Source organism: Ovis canadensis, chromosome 2, assembly GCF_042477335.2.
Source record: "Ovis canadensis isolate MfBH-ARS-UI-01 breed Bighorn chromosome 2, ARS-UI_OviCan_v2, whole genome shotgun sequence".
Lineage (NCBI taxonomy): Eukaryota > Metazoa > Chordata > Mammalia > Artiodactyla > Bovidae > Ovis > Ovis canadensis.
The window spans coordinates 160,462,736-160,479,549 of record NC_091246.1 but is presented as its reverse complement, the minus strand read 5'-3'; the positions used below and the strand labels follow the sequence as shown (position 1 = coordinate 160,479,549).

Sequence of the window (16,814 nt, the reverse complement as noted above, 5' to 3'; positions counted from 1 at the left end):
TAATACAACATTGTAAACCAACTATTCAATTTTACAAAAATAAAAGGAAAAACATAAAACAAGTTAGAATTACAAAAATAACAATAATAGTTTAGTTTCTTAAACTGAGAGTTCATAAAAACCTTAAAAAGCACATGACATGGTACCTATTTTGTATTTGAGGAAAAGAACAGAGAGAGATGGACTAGCTTTCTCAAGACCACATAACAGAGATCATTTGAAAACACAAGTTTACATGATATGAAAGCTTCCACAGATAAATCTGCTATACTGCAACATTTTTTAAAAGAAGATATTATTTTATTAGCTGCCTTTTATATTTGCAGGTATTTTCTTATACTGCTGACAAAGAAATCCGAACCGATGACTTGTGCTTAGATGTTTCTAGACTCAATGGACCTGTGATCATGTTAAAATGCCACCATATGAGAGGAAATCAATTATGGGAGTATGATGCTGAGGTATAGTATTTTCTTAACTTCTTATTTAATGCTAGACTCAGTCATGTATTTCAAATATTGATCCTTCAAGCTAACTTTCTCTGCATTGAAAGAACTGCACTTTAAAGCACTCATGCTCACAGCTGAAAATATTAGGATGGTATATCACACAAATAGGTTTTTATAGAACTACGCCATTAGTATAAAATATGAATGAGGAAAATAGCCATTTTTATGTGCTTAAAATTTATCATCACCACAAACATGCTCAACATAAATTAGGTAACGGATGGGCCATGCCCCTCTAACAGGTTTGTTTATGTGTCCTCTATGAAGATGTGCATACAGGACAATATCAGTAGTATTTTCAAATGTTAACTTTTATACTACTGTAATCTGTGATTTTTATGCTTCTCAAAGGAAAAAGAAAAAAGCTACAAGATTAGCATGAATATTCTTTATATTAGTAAATATTTGCAGAATTCAATGAATTAATTATGTACATTCTCAGCTAAGGAGTATCTTTACAATATAGCTCATTTTTACAATAGAAGAGAGGGACAGAAAACAATAAAATTACTGTTGGGAATTTATAGCCAGGCAGTGTGTAAAAATCAGATCAACCATCAGATGGAGCTAATAAAAAAGAAATATTTTCCTCTGCATAAAGAAGCTGGAATGGAAACAGCTGCGTTTCTTTCAGTTCTCTTTGCTTGGCAATATTAACTGGTTATCTCTGCTACATTTCCCACATCATTAAATGGTTGGTGACTTATTTAAAGATAAGTAAATTTTATTCTTACAAGATAAATAATACAACAGAGGTGAATGAATTTCACAAATGTAGTGTTCTATGCAAGCCTATACTGCTCTGCAGGAGTAACATTTTAAAAAGCAAACTACAGAGTTGTTGGTATTGTTGATATTTTAACAAGGTCTTCTTTTTAAACACTTTTTGAATGACAATTTAATTTGTAAGATGTTGTAGTTTCTTAAGTGGAATATCAGGAAAACAATGAATTCTAATGTGATTTGAAGCTAGTTATGTAGGTTTAATATTAGGCTCTAAAATTTATACTAAATTATCAAGCTCCTTAGACATCAAATATTTTTCTTCTGGAACATTGTTAAAGACAGACACCTTGAATCCTTCCTATCTTTCACAAGTGTGTTCCTTTGGATTCTTTTCTCTTCCTAATACGTTATTCATCTTCTCTGTCTGACCACCAAGTTTTTCTCTTCAACTGTTACCATCCATCACCAACCTTTAAGATTGGGTGGGGATTGATGGTATCTACTCCAATAATACACGTGGACAGTTCTGGACCCTGAGCCTCTAACCGCTTCAATAAGGAAAAATACAGATAAAAGTACAAATAAAGGAGAAATGCTGCAAGTTTTAAAATAAAAAACCTTTGTTGTTCCTTAGTTTTTACTAGGAAACTAGGATTTTTATGGGGTTTGTGCTAAAAAACAAACTTCTAGCATATATTAAGGGGAAAATGAATGTATATATTTTTTGTAAGATGAATGAGTATAGAATTTCACAATACCACATCACATCTTTAAACTTTCTATAATTTTTGAGTGACAAGGCTTCTAAAGTCATAATTCAAATTCTTTCATATTAAAAATAACTATTGTTTATAATTGTGTATACTTGTTTATATTTTTATCAGCCAGTAGCAAAATTATTGAGGTATTTAAGGATTTTGAAGGAAAGGTAAAAAAAAAAAAAAAGGTAGCTTCAGCTAAGATAGAGTTTTCTTATAAATTTTGAATAACTACTAGTTATTCTACTGTAGTATACAGTATACAGTTATTCTACTGTAGTATTTTTAGAGCACTGTAATATGAAAGACACATGATAAAGCTTATAATATGCCATAAGTACTGTGAAATGTAATTCATTCATCTTAGTAATTACATTCGTAGCTTAATTTACTCTGGTAGTTTTCAAAATTATGATGTTCAACTTGTCTAAACGTAAAATTTTAAATAATACAAATTCTTTTGCCAAATTAAAAATGTAGAAATCATAATGTAAAGAAGACACATGAAAATAGAATAATTACAGAAATAATGTGGTCCACTGGAGAAGGGAATGGCAAACCACTTCAGTATTCTTGCCTTGAGAACCCCATGAACAGTATGAAAAGGCAAAATGATAGGACACTTTCAGTTCATCTTTCGGATGAACTCCCCAGGTTGGTAGGTGCCCAATATGCTACTGGAGATCAGTGGAGAAATAACTCCAGAAAGAATGAAGGGATGGACTCAAAGCAAAAACAATACACAGCTGTGGATGTGACTGGTGATAGAAGCAAAGTCAGATGCTGTAAAGAGCAATATTGCATAGGAACCTGGAATGTCAGGTCTATGAATCAAGGCAAGTTGGAAGTGGTCAAACAGGCGATGGCAAGGGTGAACGTTGACATTCTAGGAATCAGCAAACTAAAATGGACTGGAATGGGTGAATTTAACTCAGAGGACCATTATATCTACTACTGTGTGCAGGAATCCCTTAGAAGAAATGGAGTAGCCATAATGGTCAACAAAAGAGTCCGAAATGCAGTACTTGGATGCAATCTCAAAAATGGCAAAATGATCTATGTTCGTCTCCAAGGCAAACCATTCAATATCACAGTAATCCAAGTCTATGCCCCAATCAGTAATGCTAAAGAAGCTGAAGTTGAACAGTTCTATGAAGACCTACAAGACCTTCTAGAACTAACACCCCAAAAAGATATCCTTTTCATTATAGGGGACTGGAATGCAAAAGTAGGAAGTCAAGAAACACCTGGAGTAACGGGCAAATTTGGCCTTGGAATACAGAATGAAGCAGGGCAAAGGCTAATCGAGTTCTGCCAAGAGAATGCACTGGTTATACCAAATACCCTCTTCCAAAACATAAGAGAAGACTCTAGACATGAACATCACCAGATGATCAACACCAAAATCAGACTGATTGTAAGTATTCTTTGCAGCAAAAGATGGAAATGCTCTATACAGTCAGCAAAAACAAGACCTGGAGTGGACTGTGGCTCAGATCATGACTCCTTATTGCCAAATTCAGACTTAAATTGAAGAAAGTGGGAAAAATCACTAAACCATTCAAGTATGACCTAAATCAAATCCCTTATGATTATACAGTGGAAGTGAGAAATAGATTAAAGGGACTAGATCTGATAGACAGAGTGCCTGATGAACTATGGACGGAGGTTCATGACATTGTACAGGAGACAGGAATCAAGATAATCCCCAAGAGAAAGAAATGCAAAAAAAAGCAAAAACGCTGTCAGAGGAGGCCTTACAAATAGCTGTGAAAAGAAGAGAAGCAAAAAGCAAAGGAAAAAAGGAAAGATATACCCATTTGAATGCAGAGCTCCAAAGAATAGCAAGGAGAGATAAGAAAGCCTTCCTCAGAGATCAGTGTGAAGAAATAGAGAAAAACAATAGAATGGGAAAGACTAGAGATCTCTAAGATACCAAGGGAACATTTATACATAGATGGTTTAAATAAAGGACAGAAATGGTATGGACCTACAGAAGCAGAAGATATTAAGAAGCAGTGGCAAAAATACACAGAACTGTACAAAAAAGATTTTTACAACCCAGATAATCATGATGGTGTGATCACTCACACTCACCTAGGGCCAAACATCCTGGAATGTGAAGTCAAGTGGGCCTTAGAAAGCATCACTATGAACAAAGCTAGTGGAGGCAATGGAATTTCAGCTGAACTATTTCAAATCCTGAAAGATGATGCTATGAAAGTGTTGCACTCAACATGTCAGCAAATTTGGAAAATTCAGCAGTGGCCACAGGACTGGAAAAGGTCAGTTTTCATTCCAATACCAAGGAAAGGCAATGCCAAAGAATGCTCAAACTACTGCACAATTGCATTCATCTCACATGCTAGTAAAGTAATGCTCAAAATTCTCCAAGCCAGGCTTCAGCAATACGTGAACTGTGAACTTCCAGATGTTCAAGCTGGTTTTAGAAAAGGCAGAGGAACCAGAGATCAAATTGCCAACATCTGCTGGATCATGGAAAAAGCAAGAAAAACACCTATTTCTGCTTTATTGTCTATGCCAAAGCCTTTGACTGTGTGGATCACAATCAACTGTGGAAAATTCTGAAAGAGATGGGAATACCAGACCACCTGACCTGCCTCTTGAGAAACCTGTATGCAGGTCAGGAAGCAACAGTTAGAACTGGACATGGAACAACAGACTGGTTTCAAATAGGAAAAGAAGTAAGTCAAGGCTGTATACTGTCACCCTGCTTATTTAACTTATATGCAGAGTATATAATGAGAAACGCTGGGCTGGAAGAAGCACAAGCTGGAATCAAGATTGTCAGGAGAAATATCAATAACCTCAGATATGCAGATGATACCACCCTTATGGCAGAAAGTGAAGAAGAACTAAAGAGCTTCCTGATGAAAGTGAAAGAGGAGAGTGAAAAAGCTGGCTGAAAACTCAACACTTAGAAAACTAAGATCATGGCATCCAGTCCCATCACTTCATGGCAAATAGATGGGGAAACAGTGACTGACTTTATTTTTGGGGGCTGCAAAATCACTGCAGATGGTGATTGCAGCCATGAAATTAAGATGCTTACTCCTTGGAAGGAAAGTTATGACCAACCTAGACAGCATATTAAAAAGCAGAGACATTACTTTGCCAACAAAGGTCTGTCTAGTCAAGGCTATGGTTTTTCCAGTAGTTATGTATGCATATGAGAGCTGGAATATAAAGAAAGATGAGAGTCAAAGAATTGATGCTTTTGAACAGTGGTGTAGGAGAAGACTCTTGAGAGTTCCTTGGACTGCAAGGAGATCCAACCAGTCCATCCTAAAGGAGGTCAGTCCTGGGTGTTCATTGGAAGGACTGACGTTGAAGCTGAAACTCCAATACTTTGGACACCTGATGTGAAGAGCTGATTCATTTGAAAAGACCCTGATGCTGGAAAAGATTGAGGGCAGAAGAAAGGGACAACAGAGAATAAGATGGTTGGATGGCATCACCGACTCAATGGACATGGGTTTGGGTGGACTCCGGGAGTTGGTGATGGACAGGGAGACCTGGCGTGCTGCAGTTCATGAGTCGCAAAGAGTCGGACACAACTGAACGACTGAACTGATGAACTGACTGATAGAAATAATGCACTGCCTTTCTGAATTTCAGCTTTGAAAGAAAATACCTATTTGTGTAGGAGTCAGCAAAAACGTGATTTTTGTAAATGAAACTGAAATACAATACTTAATTTTTATAATTACCTTTTAAGTTTTGGGTTTATGATCACTTTAGTCTACAAAATAGTCTCAACCATTGCTAGCCAAAGTGTAATTCCAGGACTACTAACATCACCTGGGAACCTGTTAGAAATTAGGAATCTGAGAGATCACTCTAGATACCCTATATCAGAGTCTATATTTTAACAAAATCCCCAAGTCATTTGCGGAGATGTTAAAGAGTTTGAGAAGTTCAAGTCTAGACAGTGGCCAAATATCTGCTTATCTTTCTTAGTGTTTTTGTATGCACTACTGAAAAACATTGCAAAACTAGGAAAAACCATAAATAAATACATTTTAGAAAATGACAAGGCTTTCAACCAGTGGAAAGTGGTTAAGTGCCCCTGCTATTTCTCTAATTCTTTAGCAATGGCTATGATGGGCAAATTTATTGACAAACCTCTGAGGTGGTGTACTTTCAAAGCACAATAAAGTTTGATGGAGTTCACAATTATAGAGTTGAAGTATACCTTAATGTTCTCTCCTTCTAGCCCTTATCAGAAGAAAGCTAAAGCAGAAAAATTATACCACCAGCAGATTTAGGTCCTAATAAAGTAATCAAAGGGCTTCCCTGGTGGCTCAAATGGTAAAGAATCCTCCTGCAACGCGGGAGACATAGGTTCAATCCCTGGGTTGAGAAGATCCCCTGGAGGAGTGCATGGGAACCTGTTCCAGTATTCTTGCCTGGAGAATCTCCATGAACAGAGGACCTTGAAGGGCTACGGTCCATGGGGTCGCAAAGAGTCAGACATGAGTGAACAACTAAGCACAGCAGAGCAAAGAAATCAAAGAAAGCTAGTTATCAGCACAACTGTGAATCTCACAGTGTAAACCACCGAACTATTCCATCACCTTATCTTCTATAGTCATTTCAATCTTAAAAAAGCAAGTCACAAATAGGAGAATTGTTCAGATATACAGAGAAAAACTGAAACGGTATCATAAAGCCTCAAAGCATTGAGTATATCCAGCTGCTTTGGTTACTTCTTAAGTGGCTGGGGGGAAATACAGAGAAGAAAAGTTTTTCTGAGTGTCTAATTTTATCTATTGTCTCACGCAATTCTTACAATAGTCCTATAAGATATTATTATTATTATTTGTATTTTTCACATCAATAAAACGAAGCTTAGTGTGGTTTAAATTCTTTACCTAAATGTGTACAGCCCAAGTTTCTAGCACTAAATTCAGCAATCTTTTCCACTACACTAAACTGCTTCCTGATTGATGTTCCTGACACAGGTCGGGACCTGAGACCCTTTGCTGCAGTGATATGCTTGCACCTAGACAAATGTCTCCTCCAACTACAAATTACAAAGAAACTGTAAGGGACTAGAAACAACTGCATGCATTCATAGTTGGGGCAAATTATGGACCACAAACCCATCGGCCACCTCTGAACCGCCTGGAACAAAGCACGCCCTTACCCTTATCCCATGTAAGGAAAAGGCTCCTATCTCCCAGGAGGTCACAAAAGAGAGTGAAAACAAGTAACTGTTTTCCTTTCTTGCTCTCTGGCGGGGGATCTTTGTATGAGATGAAGATAGGGGTGTGTCCAAGGGTCAGGCTAGAGGGGTGGCTTAGGTGTTTTGCCCATCCCTTTGGTCTGCAGGGGGCATTCGTAGTACCCTGCTTTTGCTCCCTGTTTTTCGGTCTTTTTGTATCTTTTTGTTCATAATTTACCCCAACTGTGCATGTATGCGGTTCTATTTTTAGTTCCTTAATCTGTAGCTATGGAAAATCCCATGGACAGAGGAGCCTGGTAGGCTTCAGTCCATGAGGTCGCTGAGTCGGACACAACTGAGCAACTTCACTTTCACTTTTCACTTTCCTGCATTGGAGAAGGAAATGGCAACCCACTCCAGTGTTCTTGCCTGGAGAATCCCAGGGACGGAGGAGCCTGGTGGGCTGCGGTCTATGGGGTCACACAGAGTTGGGCACGACTGACACGACTTAGCAGCAGCAGCAATCTGTAGCTCAAGGAAATGCTTGTCCAGGTGCAAGCACTGCAGCAAAGGGTCCCAGGTCCCAGCATGTCTGGATCTGATAAGCTAACTGTACAGTATTACAAATGAAAGAAATGGTAAAATATCATCAATTATTTTGGTACCAAATTGTATTCACACAGAATTCCTTCTTTCCTAAATAATGGGAAAGACGTACTTCAGTAAATATTGTCTGTTTAGATAAATGGTAAGTTGTAAGACTACTTTGTCAATATGGTCTGTTTACAAATTTTAGCCCTACCTATTCATAATATAATTAATATTTAATTGTTTCACCTTTTATCTGAGTGAAACTAAAGCACATGTTGGTAATAAATACATATCTTTGGCCAACTTTGATTTGAAATACAGAGTTTCCCACTTTCTTAACTAAGTATTTCTTAAACAGCACAACCATGAAATTAATTCAGTACCACTTTATACCTGGCCAGATGTGTTCATTTTGGAGGCAACCGAAGCATCATCAGCATAACTGAGAGATCCCCACCTGGTCCAGAATTCTTGAATAAATTACTTGAACACTTTGGTGTAATAAAAGCCCACTGACACAAAGTTAAAAGAAAAAAGGCTAAATTTCATCTCCCTGAAATATTTTAAAGATTACTGTTATAAAGGTCTGTCATCCATCCATTCTCTTATTCAGGTTTTCTTATATTATCCTATTTTGTTGCAATTGTGTTCCAATCCATTTGAAATTTACATTTTACTGCAATAAGTGCACATAGTAACATTTCTTTTTGAACATCCAGGCTGCTACACACAGTGTGAGAATCTAATTTTAGAACAGAACACTTATGTTCCACAAACACTGTGCAACTAAGAAAAAAAAGGAAACAAAATATGAAGCTAAAAATAAGTCTGTGTCTCATGTGACTGAACAAATTGACTGAGAAAATACTTGTTATGAATTTGATGTCCATCTGTATCAAATGTTTCTCAGAGTCACAATATCAGGAATTTTCTTCAGTAGGTTAAATATGTGGGATTATATTTACTGAAATCACAGAAGCTTATATTTAGATTTTTAACAACTCCTCTTTTATTTACCTTTATCAGAAAGCAGGTAAATGGGAATATAATTTCAAGGTAAGTCATTTATAGTTGACAACCCAGCCAATTCCCTGAGTAGCATTCCTAATAAAAATAGTGGCTTGATTTACTTTTTGAAGGCTGTGTATATCAGACAAGTTTTATATTTCCATAGTTCTACTGATCCATAGCTGTGATTTATGTATTATTAGAAAAAATTAGTGAATAGGAATTTCAGTAGTTTAGTATTGTTTTTAGTTCTTGCTTGTTAAATACTTACCCTTACAGACTTGTTTAATACTCATATTCTAACAAGTGCACAGATCACCTTATTGGGAGATCATACTTAATATTTTGAATAAGAACTTTACTATATTAATATTTAAATAATCTTTATTCTGTACTTAATCAATAGGGGAAATCCTATTGCATTTGCTATTAAATTAAATACCTATAATAGTCCAAGTTTATTCTTACTTTATCATTATATATAGCAATAATTATTTTCATTTCAAATTTTAATATGGCAGATTTTAAACTGACACCTGTATGGTTGGTTTTCAATGAACCATGCAGTCACTTCTATTTGTGCATTAAAATATCAAATTTACTAGGTGCTTTTTAATCCAAAGGTATTAACTAATTTTATAATTTTATGATTCATATTTTGTCACCAAAATTGTTTCCCTAGCCTGATTCCAGTTGGCTTTCAGCTCTAATTGTATCTTTAAAGGTTGAAGTTGGAAATACCCCATGACACACCTTGTCTTAAATAGCAAAATTATGTTTAAAGACAAGAATTATTACTTTTCTTATGTATCTTAAAATAGTATGACTGAAATTTTGTAAATTTTAGGAAATAATTTTTCATACTTCAGTAAAGAATAATACTATATTATAAACAAAAAACAATATTCTTAGGGTTCATATTTCCTTGTTCTAGTGAATATTTTAAATAATGCCATGCAAAATGATATTTGGCAGTATGCTGCTTGTCAGCCTGTATGTCATATTGCCTTCAAAACTGAGTTAATATGACAGCTTCCTAAAGTTGTCAGAGGTATTTGTTATAAATAAGGGATGGTATGCTTAAAAGGAGTATTTAAAAGAAAAAATGTACACCCAATATAAAAATATCTACAGTCCTGTATAAGGAACATAGGAAAAATAGAAATTAACCAATGAAAAAGAAGTTATTTTAAATAAATATGAAAAACCATTAAATAACTATAAAAAGTCATTTCACATGTTTTCTTTTATCCATATCATTCTTTATCCTGGCCATATGTCAAGAAATGTTTATAGTGGCAACACAGTACTGATGAAGATTCAGTGAAACCGACACAAATACAGTATTATGACATGTAGTCCCATGGATGGAGGAGCCTGGTAGGCTGCAGTCCATGGGGTCGCTAAGAGTCGGGCACGACTGAGCGACTTCACTTTTGCTTTTCACTTTCATGCATTGGAGAAGGAAATGGCAGCCTACTCCAGTGTTCTCGCCTGGAGAATCCCAGAGACAGTGGGCCCCTGTCTATGGGGTCGCACAGAGTCGGACACGACTGAAGTGACTTAGCAGCAACAGCAGCAGCAAGCACAATAAAGCTGCTGCTTCTATTATTACAAAGTAATTATTATAGATGCTTAATAGAATTTTTATTCTGCTAATACATATTAAAATGTTCATACCTTTTGATCTTGGGATTTCACTTCTAAGAATCATCTCTAAAGAAATGAGATACACGTGGAAGGGAGATGTTCAGAGATGTTTATCCCGGTATTCCTCCTAGTAGCTCCAAATTGCATATCCCCAATGGATAGTTAAATGATTTTTGGCAAGATGCTTTGTAGAAATTATTTTTTAGGTTTTTAGAATATTTAATTTAAAAAATGATACCCAGAATATAAAGTGAGGCCTATTTAACTAGATGAGCTCAATTACATAAAAGTGATTAAAATTACTAGAAAAAAATATTAACAATTGGTATCTCTTCTATACAGAATACTAAGGAAAAAAAAAAACCTTGTTTTTTCAAACAAATGAAGGCACTAAATGTTTTATGTATTTTTTTAATGAAAAATAACTTATCTCAAAAGGATTATTTCAGATTTCAAATTTCCTCTGGTTAAGGTTTTTTCTGAAGTACCTAGAGAAAAACAATCCACTTAATGGTAAGAGCATTTTATTGCTAGGATGAACACTAAGCATATAACATTTCCTATCCAAAATAAACTTTTGTCTCAACTGTTTTACCATTTGATCTCAGGCTTTTCTCCATATTCTCAGTCTTATCTCAGTTACTCCTACTGAAGGGATGTAGCTTAAAGTTCCATGAATCCAATTAGTATGATGTGTGCTTTCTGTGCTTACCCAGTAGAAATTATATATTGCCGAGAATGACTGATTTATTACTGCCTTTGTACTTGATTTTGTCATTATTATTTTCTTTGTCAAACAGACCCACACTCTTCTTCACATAATCACCCAGTCCTGTCTCTCAGTAAGCAAAGTAGCTGATGGCTCCCAACAGCCCGCTGTGGAAATATGTAATGATAGCCCTTTGCAAAAATGGCTTCTAAGAAACTATACAAGAATGGAAATTTTTAGAAATATTTTTAAGAATTCTACTGATTACTTTCTCAAATAATTTTGGAGGTTTGTATTGTGGACTTTATAAAATTTTAGTGTTTTTGTTATGCTCTGTATTGAAATCTAAACTTACTTCTTTAAAATGTGTTTTAAAATTTTTTATGTGCTATTTCTCCATGGAGCTATTTTTCATCTTTAGGTGCTCATTACTTTGGAGGCTGCATATATTAAGTGGTATTTGCTTATTACCAATAGGTATTTTCCAGTTTTTTCCATATTTCAAATATATATAAGCATAAGTGATGGAATTACATTATGGCATATAAGCTCTTTTTAGGCTAACTATACCCATGTCTACATGACAAGAGATTTTGTATTACAGCCGAAAAAAAAACAATAAAAAACTAACATAGCCAAAAATTGTTTTTAGAAGGCTGAAATTATTAAATTTTGTTAATTTTTATTTAGATATGTTATATGAAAATACAACATATCCTTTCTAAAGTTTACTATTTTAACTGGAAACTTAAATGCATTATTGAAGACTAATTTTCAAAAACTTTACAAAGTAAATTATTTCTAAGCACTTTCTGTGGTTACTTAAGTGATATAATAATAAAAGCTTTTAAGAACTGTACTTCCATTTCTGACTTGTGTGATTGTGAATATCTTCACGGTAGGCAATAATATAAACCATTATTCAGGTTACGTCAAAAAACTGGTATGGCATTCTTGTAAGGAGTTCAAATATGTACCTGTCCTGGTTCTTGATTTTAAGGGGATTATTGTACTGTAAATAAAAGCTATCATAATGTCCAATTCTTCCCTATGAGAACATACAGGAAGTCAGGGAGTTGGCCTGATTCAGATTAATAATAAAAGGTTGATAGTAGAAGACACAATTGAGCTTGGAATATTTGTGACAAGATTGGAAATGGAAGCATGGAGAGGAGAGGAGGAGAAAGAAGGGGTGTTGTTTAGATTAGGCTTACACTTGAGACAAGGGCATTCCAAACATGCACTGGAAAGCTGGAAAAGTCTGGACTTTTTGCACAAAGAGAACTTGTATACAAGGCAATTTGCATCGATTATCTTCTTTTGTTTTCAAAGAAACAATGGAAAGTGCAATGCCCATCAAGTGGTCTTCTCAGATTTAACTATTTAGTCTCACAAGTCAACTTACGGAATGCAAGGGCAGAAACCACAACTTGCTTCTCAGACTCTGCAAAAGTTCCACAGTAGTTTATATACTCTTATGAGAGCAAGCTTCTCCACAGGTAATAGTCCTGAGCAAGGGCATGAGAGTCACATCAAGCAGTTGTGGAAAACTACCCTGGTGTAATAGCCTATGCCTTAAAGGAGACAATATCTCTAACAGTTGACCGAAACCCAAGGGAATATGCAAAAGTACACTTTGCACTTAGAAAAGCCCACTACTTGGCTTCCTGTCAGGTATTATAATGCAGTTTATCAGATGAAGATGCAGAAATCAATCAAAGGTCATGTTTACAATAACTATGCCTTTAAACATAATTATAGTTAACAATTTTACCCTTATCAGGTTGGCAGGAGATCACACATAGTTGACTAAAGGTCAGATTTTTTAAGCAGTAGGGAAAACAGCATTTGACTGAACTGAATAAACTGACAGTAAGTATAATTATATATATATATATATAATTATATATATATATATTAGTAAGTATAACTAAGCATCTGAAGGAATCTAAGTCTTCAGAATGATTTAGTAGCTTGCCCAAATCTTCATAGCTAGTAACTTGGGGAGCGGAAATTCACATTTATAGCCATATAACCTAAAATGACTGCTCTTTCTACCCCACTACACTAAAAAGGAGAATATTTCCCTTGGCTGGTTGTTATCTTAACAGCAGTGGCTTTTGACTACTAATGAATTCCTTCAAAAAATTTTTTAAAGAATACTAATGTTTTAAAAATTATCATTATATGTGTAGTTGACAATACATATTCAATCTAATCCTAAAGTCATATACATGTTTTTTAAAAGATCTAATAGAAGCATACAGTGGTAAGTGGCTTTTTTGGAAAAGGATATATATACACAAAGGACCTCAGGTATGTAACAAAAATGAAAAATATTTTGTTGATTTTTAACTAGAATTTTCTAAAAACAATGCTTTTGTTTTATATCCTTTTTTCAATCTGGCTGTTGGTTCATAAACCACCAACATAATTTCTGGCATTATAAGCATAAATCAGCTATCTTCTTGCCTATCTTTGGCCATTTCTTCTTTATGTTCTTAAGTATAAATGGCCTTCATGTATTGCAAAGAGCAACAACAAAGGCCAAAGTTTTCAAATCTTCTTTACATCTAATAGCCTTGCTCTTTTAATTTCCTGCTTGTTGTCTATTGAGCATCCTTTACCACAAGCTTATTTTCCATTCTATATTTTCTCAGGACAGTGCAGTCCAGGGTGTTTGTAGTCCTAATCCAAAACAATTTGTAATTGTCTAGGCAGTGTTTCTCTCCCACTTTTGTGTGTGTGTGCACGCGCATGCCCCTTGCATTTTTTATCTTCCAACTTTCAATATAATATAAAGAGCCCATACTAAGTTGCTTCAGTTGTGTCTGACTATGTGACCCTATGGACTATAGCCTACCAGGCTCCTCTGTCCATGGGATTCTTGGGGCAAGAATACTGGAGTGGGCTGCCGTGCCCTCTTCAAGGGGATCTTCCTGACCCAGGGATTGAACCCACGTCTCTTGTGTCTCCTGCATTGACACTTTACCAGTTTGCCACTAGCACCACTGGGAAGCCCATCAAGAGTCCACCCCTCCCCCTGCCAAAAAAAGTGTTTGTCTCCCTTTAGTTTTGGTAATTTGCAACAAAAGTATATGGCAGGTTTTTTTCAAGATATATTTCCATATCACCTTCCATATTCAAACATACCTCTTCTGGCTGGGGAGTTTTTCATATAGTATGGTTCTAGACCAACTGAGCAGAACAGTATATGATATTGTATATAATTAGTGCATAAATTATTATGTATGTAAAGCCATGTGTACTTAAAATGTTTATCTGAAAAGTTCAAAAATATGTCAAAATGTAAATATGAACTCAAAAGAGATGCAATGACTGGTTAACATGATGAAATTATTGGAATTACATTTTAGCATTTGGGTACTGAGAAGATGCTTATTAATAAATATTATGAAAATATATAGATATAAACTTTTAAAATATATGTCCATCACATTTTTATTTGATGTTGGTATATAAGATCCCTAAAAAGGCAAACTAAATATGATGATCACACTATCAAGTAAGGCAGATCTTTGTTGCCATGATAATTACTCTCCTATAATGGATGTCTCACAATCACAGATACTATGGCTTATAAAATATTTTGAAATGGGAACATCTCCTGAAGTTTTCTTTGAGTCCCAGTAGTGACATCTCTTTGCATGTTTGCCAAATGGTTACTAAATAACACATGCCTAAGAAAACTAAGATTGTGAAAAGATTGATAATATTTGCACTCTTCAACTGAACTCTGAACTCACAAATAGGCTTTTTGCAAAGGAGTCTGAATTCTTGGCAGTGCATGATAAATATCAGCCAATTTCTTTAACCATCTGCAAATAAAGGTGTATTAGACAATGATGAAATCATAACAATGAAAGTGGTATAATAGTTAACTCAGAGCCACCTGTGCACAGTTCCTTTTACATTATCACAATGTTTATACCAAAAAGTCATAAAGGATATTTTAAAGAGTAGATTTAATCTGATGAGCTAGCGCAGTTTAACATAAAACATGTTGCACTGATTATTGGTTATCTTTTACAGAGACTCACCTTGAGACATGTTAACAGTAATCAATGTCTAGATGAACCTTCTGAAGAAGACAAAATGGTGCCTACCATGCAGGACTGTAGTGGAACCAGATCTCAACAATGGCTGCTGAGGAACATGACTCTGGGGGCCTGAAGACCATTTCCCCTAAGCCATGAAAGTGTCTACACTTATGTTTTTCCATTATTTCAATTAGGGAAAAATATTAACTTTGTTGAATTGAAAATTTTAAAATCCTTTTAGTATTCTAAAACAGTTGTTTATAATTCATTTTTAGGAATGTTTGCTTACTTCCCTACTAAAATTTGTATCTGATTAAAAAGCACATAAAAAGAATAAATAACAGCCAACTGTTATTAAACATCAGAACAATGTGAAAAACAAATTGTGTTTGCTTTAAAAAAAAATTGCCATGATGTCACAGAATTAGTTTGGGGTGGGGTTACTTTCATTTTTTTCTTGTCATAGTGTGGTGAGAGAGACAATGTAAATGCCTTATAAGGTAAATTCATTATGAAATTTTATAAACTCTGTTTCTACTGGACCTTCACAAAAACATGCTGAATTTCTGTCAGCATCAAGTACATACACTGAATTATTTCTGAGCAATGAAAATTCACTGTACAAAAATCAGTTCTAAATTTTGTACCAGGAGAAAAAATTAGATATTGACATCTTATAAGGTCTTACTAAAACATCACATTTAAACAAAAAAGAGGAGGAGAATATGAAAATTCAATTTAAATACATGAAATCAGAAGAAACCAGCTAGGCAATCAGTTCAGTTCAGTCACTCAGTCGTGTCCGACTCTTTGTGACCCCATGAATCGCAGCACGCCTGGCCTCCCTGTCCATCACCAACTCCCGGAGTTCACTCAGACTCGCGTCCATTGAGCCAGTGATGCCATCCAGCCATCTCATCCTCTGTCATCCCCTTCTCCTCCTGCTCCCAATCCCTCCCAGCATCAGGGTCTTTTCCAATGAGTCAACACTTCGCATGAGGTGGCCAAAGTATTGGAGTTGGAGTTTCAGCTTCAGCATCATTCCCTCCAAAGAAATCCCAGGGTTGATCTCCTTCAGAATGGATGGGTTGGATCTCCTTGCAGTCCAAGGGACTCTCAAGAGTCTTCTAGGCATTCAGGGGAGCAAAATGAAGTTAAAAGGCAATAGCTGAAACGTTTGAAAAGATACTCTTTTCGGTTGCAATCACTTCTAAGGCAGGCTAAGTGTAATAATCAGCTTGGTCCCAGAACTGATGTGGGAAACTCAGTCTTTAACCACTCCATCTCATAAACTGCATTGTTCTTTTTCTCTTCAGACACTGTGACTTGTCACCTAGGCTACGGAGAATTGTAGGTGAAGGGTAGAATATTAGCCTTAATATTTAATTCTTAGGCATTTAGGATTTTAGTTACATTACTAAGATCAATTTATTTTATATTAAAAAATAAATGCATTAATATCAGAATTTCATTGCTGTGCCAGAATATCTAAAGTTTTAATCACTGGGAGAATGAACTCAATATATACCAATTAAACTTTTAACTGAAAGGCCATAAATTATGTCTCAAGGAGCACAATCATAATTAATCTACCTTCACATGTTATCTTTCCAT

The 16,814-nt window shown here is 35.3% G+C and overlaps 1 protein-coding gene across 8 annotated transcripts in view; it reads left to right on the top strand.

The window, feature by feature from the left end:
• GALNT13 (polypeptide N-acetylgalactosaminyltransferase 13) overlaps positions 1–15,828 on the top strand; it is a 655,388-nt gene extending 639,560 nt beyond the window's left edge. For 2 of the 8 annotated variants that reach the window (XM_069574415.1, XM_069574416.1), the window contains exons 11-13: positions 327–461; positions 11,231–11,427; positions 15,193–15,583. In XM_069574415.1, coding sequence (XP_069430516.1) covers positions 327–461; positions 11,231–11,419 — 324 coding nt within the window. In that variant the 3' untranslated portion in view covers positions 11,420–11,427; positions 15,193–15,583. Of the gene's footprint in view, positions 1–326; positions 462–11,230; positions 11,428–15,192 lie in introns of all 8 variants that reach the window. The other 6 variants (XM_069574417.1, XM_069574418.1, XM_069574410.1 and 3 more) reach the window with 5 other exon arrangements.
• The last annotated feature ends 986 nt before the right edge of the window (positions 15,829–16,814 follow it).